Here is a 12,079-nt window from a genome sequence, read left to right on the forward strand (position 1 = left end):
TTATATTTTAAGAAGTCTATCATTAATACATAGATTCATCATAGATCCAATTATTGTTTGGAATTCAATGATCTCATGTTCTCTCTTCAAATCGCATCTCATTCCTTCCTACACTTATCTATCTATATACTCAAGTTCGCAATTTAAGATATATTAAAATAATTCGATTGACATCAATATTGTTGTCAGTATAGGAGGTCGTGAGTTCGAGTGCTTTGAAGTGGATTATCTTCCTATTTAAGAGTTGGGGAGGGGTTGTGGGTAATTCTAGGCATTGTATAAAAGGAACAAATATGATAAGAATCTATAATATGTATATATGCCAATTGAGTCTTAGCTTGATTGACATTGACATTGTTGCTAGTGTCAGAGGATATGGGTTCGAGTGCGTTGAAGCACATTATTCTCCCATTTAAGGGTTGGGGAGGGGCTATGGATAGTTTTAGGCATTGTATAAAAAAAGAGTAGATATGTTGGGGATAAACCCAAATTCAACAACAAACAAGAATGAGAGTTATTAGAGTATAAGAGTATAAGATGGAGAAAAAATCTAAAAATAACCCTCAAATCTAGAAAAATACAAAGCTCTCTGGCTAAAACACAAAATTACCTTAAACTCTTTTCTTGTTGTGTTGTTAAATCTTAATCTCTAGGTTTGCTGGTTTGCTAAAAGCCCTATTTATAGGTTGAAATTCGTGAGCTAATATTATTAAAATATCTCTAGAGTTATTAGAGTTTGATTGAAAAAAAAAATCAGAGTTTAACTAAGAGAAAAAATATCAGCGTTTGATTGGAACACATCGCCACATTGTGACGTTATTTATCTACTCAACGGGACGTCACATGTCGCGTCATTAGGACGTCGGTTTTTTCTAGTAGAAACATCGTGTGTCGTGTCATGTCGTCGACACATTGACTCTTCCACGTCATGATGTTAACTCTGTTTCATCCAAAATATGAGACACACTCCACAAGATATAATAATAACTTATATTGAGATTAATGTTTAAAGAAAAATATATTTATATATGTAATAAAATTATTAATTATGAAACATCAAAGTTAGCAAGCTGCGTTTTACCATTAAATAAAACCATCATCAATGCCTAAATATATATAAACTTTATAAAAATACTTGTGCTAATAGTTAATATCAACTTATACTCCCTACTCCCATTAAACCTTTGAATTTTTTTAAAGTCTATTCATAGAAAAATCAAATCTAATTAAGTCTTTAAACGTTAAAATTGTATCAAAAGAATTATTAAACTAATGATTTTTATTGTTGATTTTAACATAATTGTTAAAAACAGTATTGTTTAAATTGAACTAGATTGATCGATTGGACCAAGTAAACTAAAAATCAATCAAGATATCGATCCAAAGAGTGGTGTAAAATTAATTAATTTATAAACTAATATGAAAATATTAAACTGGTAATTGAAGTGCCTGACAGATGAACATGCTATTAGAAGACTATTCCACAAATTACAAATATATGTAATGTAGCGATAAATGCACATTTATCCTATGAATGTCGACCAACAAACTCACAAATAAAATAAGAAAAAGAAAAGATTTGACTGAAATTGAATTAATTAATTAAACCAAAACAACCTATTAGAAGACAACTATCCACAAATTACGGCATGGCATTTACATTTTACATGCTACAAATAATGTTCTAACCTACCTTTTCAAACCTTTTTTTAATTTTAACTAGTATAATTTCCCCACCTTCTCCCGGGGATTTCCTTTTTATAATTTTTTTTCTTAATAATTAATATCAATAATTAAATATTAATAATCACTTATACTAAATAAATTAAATTTAAAACTATATTTTCTATATAAATATCAAACTTTTTATTAAATCAATAGAAGAGATTGTATAAAACTGTGATTCTACGTCATCCATACACCTTTTCAATAGGAGAATGACAAATAAGATTTTTCCTCTTGATTATTAGCTTTTTTCTCCTGAAAAAATTCAAATCAAACTAAAAATGCTAAAAATCAGGAGAAAAAATCTAATTTGTTATTCTCTTATTAGAAAGAGATAGGGATGACGTGAAATCACAGTTTCATACAATTCTTTCTCTGAAATCAAAGGACAAATGATTGTATTGAGAATAGATTGTTTTAGATCCAATTATGCTTATGGTATTTCGACTATGTTTTAAATTTAGAAATATCTATTCTTTAGTTTGATATATTTTGGTTCATCTACATAATATCATTAGTTTGTCAAAATAGTTGATATCATTAATTATTCTAATCCAATTGTTGAGGTCAATTTTTTTCTTTTAAAAATACCCATTCCAACTTCATCCATATATATATATATATATATATATATATAGTGTTAGAAAGGTGCTTTTAAGAGAAATTCAAGAAATCATTTTAATCTATAAAGTTAATCATTGGACTAACTGATGTCATTATAAAAGTAGATGAACAAATTATGTCAAATTAAAATATAAAAACTAAATCCCAAATGTGAGTACAACAGAGAGATCGAAACTGCAATTCTACCATTAACTTATAACTTTGAAAAAAAGTGATGCCATTAGTTAGTCCAAGTAATTAGCACCCTCAATATTTTTGATAGATGACGTAATTATTTTTTAATAAAGTATTTTTTGATAAAATAATTTTTTAAAAAATTAATAAGAATAACTAAAAGGTTAACTATTTAAATTAACTAACGTGGTTGTAGAAATAGAAAATTAATTTATGTGAAAGTAAAATGTAAAAATTAAATATGAAATGTAAGCATAGGGGATGAAAACTGAAATTTTACTATTTTAATTATAATGAAAAAAAGAAGGTAAAGGTAGAAATCTCAAATTAAATTTTAAAGACTAAATGTATAGAATTTAATTGTAATTAATTAGCTTTTGCTTAGGAATAAAACAAAGCTTTGGGATTATTCAATTTCATTTTGAATCTTTCACGTGGTTGACTAAAATCGTAAACTCGAACTTACTTTCAATTTTATAATATATATTTTGTTACTTACAACATTTTTCTATTTTTAAACTATTAGAGAATAAATTTTAATAAACTATTTAATTGATATTAGTTTGATCTCTGATTGGGGTTTAATGCAGTTTAAATTACAATTATAGAGAAAATAAATTTTATTTCAATTTAACTATATCAATTTTAATATTTTAGTGTTTTAATTTCTTTTAAAAATTAAATTAAATTTATTTATTTTATTCTTCTTATCTGTTTTATTGTCTATGTTTAGAGTTCGTAATTGCTCTTTCTCTCAACAATATTGTCTTTAAGGATCGAACTTGTATTTTCTCATTGAGCATTTTAATATATATAATGTTTCTCGGTTATTTAAATTAAATAAATTTCAGATAAGGTCAATTTTGAGTTTTAAAGTTTCTTAGTCATTTTGAATAAAATCAATTTCAGAGGTCCCTTCAGGTTCAAGGGTTCAAGTTTGAGACTCCATTTTTTAGAGTCGAACCATTACCTATTCAAGTTCTGCTCATTTTAGGTTACTTATTTAAGTCATTTCAAGTCTAGGTCAAATTTTATTTGAGTCATTTCAAATTCAGATCAATTTAATTTTGAATATGATGAGTTTGAGTTATTTCAAATTTGAATAAACTTTGATTCAAACCATTTCAATTTTGAATTGAATTAGTTCGAGTTATTAACTTTCCATAATCAAATCAAGTTAAAATTGTATATAAATTCACATTAATCGAGCCAAAATTTTAAGTACAGATTGATATTGAGTTTTCAAGTTTGAGTTCAGTTGGGTAAAAGTTCTCTGAAAATTCTTATACCAAAAATCAGACTATATTTTGTCATCTCTACTAAAAAAATGACAAATTAATTATTCTACAATAGATCAAAAAATAAACTGGTTATTCTATTAAAAATTTCATCAATTTTACTGTTAAAAATTGATTCTATATATCATAATGAGTTATACAATTATTACATCAATTTTAACATTAAAAATAGATAAAAATTTTAATTAAAATTATCAATTTAGTCTTTAATCTATCTTATAAAACTCATTTATTTATTTTTAAATAAAAATATAATTTAATTTTTAATACACAAACTTCAATAATACTTTTACTTACGTACATTGTTTGTAGAATATTTGGTAGGAGAACAAAGGTCTAAAACGGAAAGCAAAGGGGGAAAAAAGAGGGAAAAGGTCGGTGACGTGGGGAAGGCATCAGCAGCAGCAAAGGGTCACTCCCACGTGCCGCGTGGAGTGTGTCGGCTACGGTCAAATGCCGGTACCAATAATGCCACATGTATGCCTAATATTCCAAAACACTATTAATTGTTCTTCCAGTTTGAATGTTTGACCACCTTTTTGTTTTTTTGGTCTTATCTCACGGCCTCTTTCATCTGCTTCATCCTCCTCCGATATTACTTGTTTCTGCTTCCACACGCTCCCTTCTAGCGCGTTTGTCCCCTTTAATATTGTCATTAACAAGAGTTTATTTTTTCATAATTAAATAAACATACTAAAATTATTTTTACACAAAAATCCAAACTACATTGTGTTAAGTACATCTAAACAAAATTACAAACATAATCAAATAAAATATAAATATTTTAATTAACTTTAATTTAATTTTTTAAAAATATCCACTAGTTTTATAAATTATTGTAGTTTTTTCTTTTAATTAATTTTCTTTACGGACTATATATAAATATGTGTCAATTTTTGGTCGTACATAACAGTAGTACGAATTATATCTAATATATTTTAAAAATAATTTTTTTCTTAATATAAATGTAAAGAGAGACAAAAGTAAAAATTGTTATTATATTGGGTAGTAAATGTTTCCATACTAGAAGCCACTTTTTGCTCTTCCAATTGGAAGGGTTTTTTTTTTTTTTTGTCAACCCTCCTTTATAAAGTGACTATGAAGCCAAAGTACCATTCAAAGCTAAACACTCTCTTCCTATATATCATTTATATATACACATATTTCTGTATATATAGCTCAAAGAACATGAAATCAGATATGTAATGAAACCCTGAAAGTATTACAAAAACCAAACACTTTGAGGCCCTTTGTTTTTCACTTTCCTTTGTTCCTAAAATTGTTGTTTCACCATGTCGGAACATGAATTTAGAGAGTTTTATTACCATGCAAGTACGATGTTCCACAACGATCATGTTGACGACATGTTTAGGGTTTCGTCATCAGCGTCGGTTGATCATCATCCTTCTTCGTATATGAGCTTCACGGATTGTTTACACAGTTCGGTTGACGAGTACGGTTCACTCGAAAAAGCCTTCGGTTTGTCGCCGTCATCTTCGGAAGTGTTTTCTTCTCCAATCGAAGGCTTGAATCAGACAACAAATCAACAAAGTAGTGAAGTTATGGCCATTACCCCTAATTCTTCTATTTCTTCTTCCTCAAGTGAGGCTGCTTATTGTGAAGAAGATTCAGAGAAAAATAACAAAGATAAGCAGCCAAAAGGGTCTGATGATGGAAGCAAAGAAAGCCCTAAGAAAGGGTAACTAACTAACCCTTTCTCCATTTATTTTTAGAATTTACAGACAGCATCAATGGAGTTTAACTGATGTTGTGTTTATTTGTTGTGTCTGAAAGGATGAAAGGGGCTAAAAAGAAAGACGAGAGAAAGCAAAAAGAACCACGATTTGCTTTCGTGACAAAAAGTGAAGTTGATCATCTAGAAGATGGGTATAGATGGAGAAAATATGGACAAAAAGCTGTGAAGAACAGTCCATATCCAAGGTTTGGTTTCTTTCTCTTTTCTTTAATTTCACAACCAAAAACAAACATTGAAACAAATCTTAGCAAATCACGTCTGAAAGTGAAACCTGTTTGAAGTCTTTGGTCTGTAATTGCATTATCTTTTCGCCCCCTTCTTTGACTATATGCCAAGATGCAGTCAACATATATGAAACTTTAGCTGTAAGTCATTAGTAACTTGATGGATTTGAATTATTGAATTAATTCCCTGTATATGTGACTTGCAGGAGCTACTATCGGTGCACTACACAGAAGTGTACAGTCAAGAAAAGGGTTGAGAGATCATTCCAGGATCCATCAACGGTGATCACAACATATGAGGGTCAACACAACCACCCACTCCCCACAACACTGAGAGGAAACGCAGCAGCACTGTTCCCGCCTTCCATGTTTGCGCCGGCGACGGCGCGGCCGAGCTTCCCGCATGAATTGTTTATGCAGATGGCGGCGCCTCATCAAATGAATAACCAGCAAGCTAATGGTGTAGCAGCAGCTTCGATGTTTGGAGAAAACTTTAGTCCTTATCATCACCAGTACCACCACCACCACCGTCAGGTTTCTGACTATGGGCTACTCCAAGACATGGTTCCTACCAGGTTCCTTAAACATGAACCATGAATATCCCATTCTTTCCGCTTCTTTTTTTACTCCTTGTGAGTGTACATATTTATATATATTTAACTGCTTTTATCGTTATCGTTTTCATCTAACTTATCTAGAGCCCAAGAATTATTCCTCAGTTATTGGTTTTGAAAAGGGCTAACATCAAGGACTAGATATGGGAGTGGGATTAAAGTTCTTCCTTTGTACTTGAAACTGGTGGTTCCATGTGTTCAGTGGAAATGTTCGTATGCTTCTATGATAGGAAAAGAGGATCGAAGACTTGTAATATTAATGGATCATATTAGTTACATTTATGTTTGTTTATTCATATCATCATCCTTGATGTTATCATTAATGAAGAATGGGGGAATAGTTTCCTTTAGTTTTATTGACAAATTTTGTACAACAATGATATTAATGTTTTAAATAATATTCTTTTAAAACAATTATTAGCTACTTAAAATCAATAGTAGAATATATCAAATATATTCTATAATCATCACAATAAATTTTGGGTAGTATCTAGTTTTAGTGACATAAAGGAGGAGGAGGATACAAAGGTTGATAAACATTAAGGAAAAGTAAAGCGTAGCTACTGCAGCAAAGGAAATTCGTAGCCTGTAATATGAACAATGTGAAATGGTGAATGGAGAATCAAATAACACGTTTAAAACGAAGATTAGGATTAACAAAGTTTTTACGTGGATGGGTTAGAATTATAATACCAGAGCCACTAAAGTAGCAGTCAGGGTCCACATGACGATCATAGATTTGGTAGTACGAATTCATGACTGTTGATCTTCTCTCCTGTACTCCTTATTTGGTAGCAATCCGTCCATATTTATGAGGCATGGTTTTGGATGTAAAGTGATAAGAGATAACTAAGTGTCATGCATAACGATACATTACTCCCTTAAACTTGACACGTAATCTTAAAGTTATCACTACTGAAATCCCCTGAACTAACAAAGTGGACAGCTAACATTATGGATTTCAGGTTTTTGAAGTATTATATAACAATTTGTCCTCTACTTTATTAAAAAAAAGAAAAAAAAGAGAGTTATAAAGTGACTTTTTGGAGATAGATTTATATACCTTAATAGTGTAATTGAGGGCTTTCAATAAGGCAAGCTGCACAGCAAAAATTTAACAACCTGAACCGCAAAAATACTTCACAAACCGGAAATCTGGAATGCTAGCTCGCCACACGCTAGCTCACCACCTCTGCTAGCTCGGGGGATCGCAACAGGAATAACCCTAAAGATACATATCGAACTTAAGGGGGTAAAGTGTTGCTATGCATGACATCTAATTGTCGCCTAACACGTCAAATCAGGAAATCGGGCCTTATAAATGTGGAAGGATTACACCAAAGGAAGGGACAGGCGAGAGCATAATGGTTGATGAGAGTATCATGCTCCATATAATGGTTGCAGTTGAATCCCAAGGTTCTAACGCGATCACAGGCATAGTTAATGGTGGAGGCCAGTAATATAGTAGGGGGAGCCTCACATCTCATCTATATAAACTTCCACTTATATCACTAAGAATACTCCAAGACCCTATTTTATACACCGATACTATTCCAAACCTTCTTTTTCTCTTCTAAACTTCCTCATTTTTCCAGAAACACATCATGTAAGCCGTTTCCATTTTTCAACCTCACATGTTGGTAAACTTTCTTTTTCTTTTTCTATCTATTTGATACAAGTAATCTTAAACATGATTGTGATAAATTTTGATACATTTTAATACATTTTGAGATAATTTTGATGATATTTACTAGTTTTGATAACTTTTAAAATATTTGTTAATGTTGTTTGTAATAAGTTTCACGTAGTATATATAATTTTGTATTTTTTTAAATTACAATTTATAATTAAATGATGAATTAATGTAAGTATTTAACAGAATAATTAATTCAACTTAAAATAATTAAATTGCTCATACATAATTTACTTAAGTGGGACTTGAACATATGTGCTTAAAATTTCAAGACCTCGAATCTTAGCATTAGCTTTAATGGTTAAAAGTGTTCACCCCATTTTCTAAACGCAAAACAAATCTATGAGCATAACTTGTGCAATAATTTAATAATATGCGCGTGAAAATGTGAATTATACTCTTTTTTTATCATCTCGATCAAAACTTTTATTGATAATTTTATCTCTTAAACGGAAATTTTGACAATTTTTCTTAATAAATTTGAATAATATTGTACACTATTTTAATAATTTTGTATATAATTTGACAACATTGTTTCAGTTTTTATGATTTAAATAATTTTTTTCTCAATCCACAAACAAGCACTATAAAGCAAAAATTAGTAAAAATTATATTTTATTCTATCATATAAATATCATATATGATAAAAACATAACTGTATTCATCATATATAAGCACACAAAGGACCTACTACAGAAATCAATCTCCTAAATGTAAATAAAATGTTGACACATTTATTACACGCTAAACCCAAAAACCTTCACACATGTAGAACATCTATTCCATTTCAGACCCTTCATGGATACTGGCAGTTTCCATAGCCTGTAAAAGGAAAAAAAAAAAAAATACAATTACAAACAATGTCAAATGATAAATGGAGTATCAAAATAAAATTAGGTTCAAGAAAAGTTTTACTTGGATCGGATATAGTGATGAGACCAGAACCCTGGAAGTTACAGTTATGTTCTTGACGACCATTGGCCTGGTAATAAGAATTCATGACAGACGATGCATGGTTGATATAAGTGTTGGGATCATAGCATTCTCCACCTGGTTGTATCTGGCTGCAATTGAATCCAAGGATTCCAAGTTGTTCACAGGCATAGTTTATGTTGGAAACCAGTGCTTTATCATCAGTGGAAGGCTTTGCAACACACCATTTTTTGACCTGTTACATAACAATTTCATTACAAAAACTTGTGTATTTTTTTAATGAAAAAAGAATTGACTAATTTACCTGTCCATTGGCCAACTTCAGCAAGATCCCTGCATGAAAATGGTTGTTAATTATGATTAATGGGGAAGCCATTAGAAACAGTGAGAAAATGGGGAAAAAGATACATACCAGAGTTAAATGACAAAAGGAGGAGAAAATAGAGAAGGGGAAGTGAGACAGGTGATTTAACCATTGCTGTTTGTGTTGGAAGTAAAAATTGATTAAAAAGATAACTTGGACAAAAAGAAACGAAGATGAATGTCCAAATATATAACGGTGGATAATGCTAATTCCAGATAATTTGCTGCTTCCACGATATGAAAGACTAAAACATTCCTAGCACTAGCAAAGGTTTGTAAATGTCTTAAATGGGACAGTTTAACAGAGAAGTTGTAAGGCCAAAAGATGAAACAGCATAGGGTTTTTTAGTAAATGACTTTGTGAATTTGTCATAAAAAGGTTGTTTTTAAGTAATGATTATTGAAAATGCAAGTTTCAAACCCCAAAATTAATGATATATTAATCATAAAATGTAGGTTTCAAACCCCAAAATTAATTTCAGAGTTATGATACATTAATCATCTATAATCCAGAAACATAAAAACCGAGGAGCTGAACAGGTTTAGGACATGGTGAAATGATAAGGGAGTAAAATGTCTGAATCAAATATTGTCTCTGCTGCCATATTCCATCTAATTGAACATGTTAAATATTTAGAAGAAAATCAGAATTAAGTAAAATTTTTGGATTAGTGTTTTAATACTAAAGACTAGATTAGTTTTTTGGAGGAACAAAAACTGTGACATGTTAATGTTTTTCACTTATACCAGGTTGTCTTTAAATCAACAATATGATCATGGTTAAGTTGAAATATTCAAGTTTTGGAAACTCTTTTTAGGAGAAGCTATTTTTGTTTGATTATGCTATAACTGCCAGACAGGACTTAATTTGTTTGTTTTTCTATTTTTCTATTAATGGTTAAGGAAAAGGTCTTTTTGGTCATATTTTGTATATTTTCCATTTAATTTCTTGCTTGATGATTAAGGAAGTACAAGAACGGCGTTATAATGCATGAGGACGTCTGTTGGTAAGCGTCGGGTGAGATTAAATTTATATATATATATACATATTAACGTATTTTATATATTTGTTTCAACAAAATAAGAATTTTATTTATGTTTATCAATATTTGTAAATGAAATTCATTTTAAATTTACTCATATTTTTAAAAATAAATTATATTATTTTTAATTTTATATTTAATTATTTTATATTTTTATTGAAATTTTAAATTAAGATAACTTAATATATTTTTAATGTTTATATTATAAAATTATAACATTATATACATAATTTGTAAAAATAAAACAATATATTTCAAAAGTACATACTAATTCGGTTTAGGCTGAATCTTGTCACAAACTTGACCCATATCTTAAACGTGCATAATTTTTAATCCAATTCCATTTATGAGATCACTTACTTTTGTCCAAACCTCTTATATTTCTAGTAGACTTTCAGACTAAAATGAATAGTTTAGCCCTTGAATAAGGTGCACGGTGGTATCTTATATAAACATTATAGATTTCTTCAATAATTTAATTAAATTGGTACTCGTGAAAGCAAAAACAAAGAATGTAAATATACAAGAAATATAATGATGCGAGGGACACCCAAATCCTACTCGTCACATATAAATAATGAAAATATGAATTAAGGATTTACAAAATGTTACACGTTAATAAATAGGAATTACAATATAACGAGACAAGATAAAAGATTGTTTGGTCCAACTTTGTTTCATTTCTTGCATATATATAATATAAATATATAATATATTAATGTGTATGATTTTAGAATATATAATTTATATATAGATAAAAAAAACAGTTATTTTGAAATTCCATTAAAGCCCAAAAAAACCCTATACAACTATCCATCTCCACTGTACACAATAAGAAAGTTTAAAGTGAGGGATAACATCCCAGTTGAGATAAAAGCAGATGGGATACATTGATATAGACAGGTTCTGTTGAGATATACACCTTGCAACTATACCATTACAAGTAAATTTTAACATTGCTTCAAGTATACCATATTCCATCTTCTTTATTGAAGCAAGCTGTTCTGAACAAGACATCAACTATTATTGGTGGCATAAAATACCACCGACCACCAACAAAACTATGTCCTGCCTTGTATTTCCACTTGAAAACTTCATGTTTCTTTCTTCACCAATAAATGAAGCTCAATGCTTCCTGCTCTAAAAATAGAGGGATTTTGTCGATTGAGTCTCAGTTTAATTAACATAAGCATTGTTATCAATGTAGGAGGACACGAGTTTGAGTGATTTGAAGCGCGTTATCTTCTTATTTATGGGTTAGAGAGGAGCTATCGGTAGTTCTAGATATTGTGTAAAAAATAACAGATATGATCAGAACCTATAATGAGATTATTCAAAAAATAATAATAGAAAGATTTCATAAACTTGGTTGAGTTGGATGTATGGTTATTTTGATTTGAAAATTTTGATTAAGGCTATTCATATTTGTAAATGATTAATCCTAAGTTTATTTAGGGTTTCTCATATTTTTATTTTATTCTTTTAAAATATAATTATTTTTAATTAATATATAGTAATTATTTACTTTTTACTACCATTATATATATTGTATTTTATTAAAATTTTTGACATAAATTACTTAACATATTTTTAAATATTTATATTTAATCTCATATGATATAAATTCGTAAT

The 12,079-nt window shown here is 29.4% G+C and overlaps 2 protein-coding genes across 2 annotated transcripts; one reads left to right on the forward strand and one right to left on the reverse strand.

Annotated features, from left to right (window-relative positions):
- Nucleotides 1-4,945: 4,945 nt before the first annotated feature.
- Nucleotides 4,946-6,829, forward strand: LOC108487580 (WRKY transcription factor 28-like). Its single transcript, XM_017791950.2, has 3 exons — nt 4,946-5,520; nt 5,616-5,762; nt 6,008-6,829. Exons 1-3 carry the CDS (start codon nt 5,114-5,116, stop codon nt 6,396-6,398), a joined length of 945 nt encoding a protein of 314 aa, XP_017647439.1. The 5' UTR covers nt 4,946-5,113; the 3' UTR covers nt 6,399-6,829.
- A 1,877-nt stretch (nt 6,830-8,706) lies between these two features.
- On the reverse strand, nt 8,707-9,593 carry LOC108487581 (major pollen allergen Ole e 10-like). The gene is made up of 4 exons (XM_017791952.2): nt 9,454-9,593; nt 9,346-9,374; nt 9,024-9,276; nt 8,707-8,930 (listed from the first exon to the last, which is right to left on the reverse strand). The coding sequence occupies exons 1-4, from the start codon at nt 9,515-9,517 to the stop codon at nt 8,905-8,907; spliced, it is 372 nt and encodes a 123-aa protein (XP_017647441.1). The 5' UTR covers nt 9,518-9,593; the 3' UTR covers nt 8,707-8,904.
- Nucleotides 9,594-12,079: the final 2,486 nt, after the last annotated feature.

The sequence above is a fragment of the Gossypium arboreum genome, chromosome 10 (assembly GCF_025698485.1).
Source record: "Gossypium arboreum isolate Shixiya-1 chromosome 10, ASM2569848v2, whole genome shotgun sequence".
NCBI classification, from domain to species: Eukaryota; Viridiplantae; Streptophyta; class Magnoliopsida; order Malvales; family Malvaceae; genus Gossypium; species Gossypium arboreum.

Excerpts from the sequence above, each read along its gene's own strand:
- LOC108487580 (XM_017791950.2), top strand. The coding sequence starts at position 5,114 with ATGTCGGAACATGAATTTAGAGAGTTTTATTACCATGCAAGTACGATG. Across the intron at positions 5,521-5,615 it reads AAAGAAAGCCCTAAGAAAGG|GATGAAAGGGGCTAAAAAGA; the intron begins GTAACTAACTAA and ends TGTGTCTGAAAG. Across the intron at positions 5,763-6,007 it reads AAGAACAGTCCATATCCAAG|GAGCTACTATCGGTGCACTA; the intron begins GTTTGGTTTCTT and ends TGTGACTTGCAG.
- LOC108487581 (XM_017791952.2), bottom strand. The coding sequence starts at position 9,517 with ATGGTTAAATCACCTGTCTCACTTCCCCTTCTCTATTTTCTCCTCCTT. Across the intron at positions 9,277-9,345 it reads TGAAGTTGGCCAATGGACAG|GTCAAAAAATGGTGTGTTGC; the intron begins GTAAATTAGTCA and ends GTTATGTAACAG. Across the intron at positions 8,931-9,023 it reads CATCACTATATCCGATCCAA|GCTATGGAAACTGCCAGTAT; the intron begins GTAAAACTTTTC and ends TTCCTTTTACAG.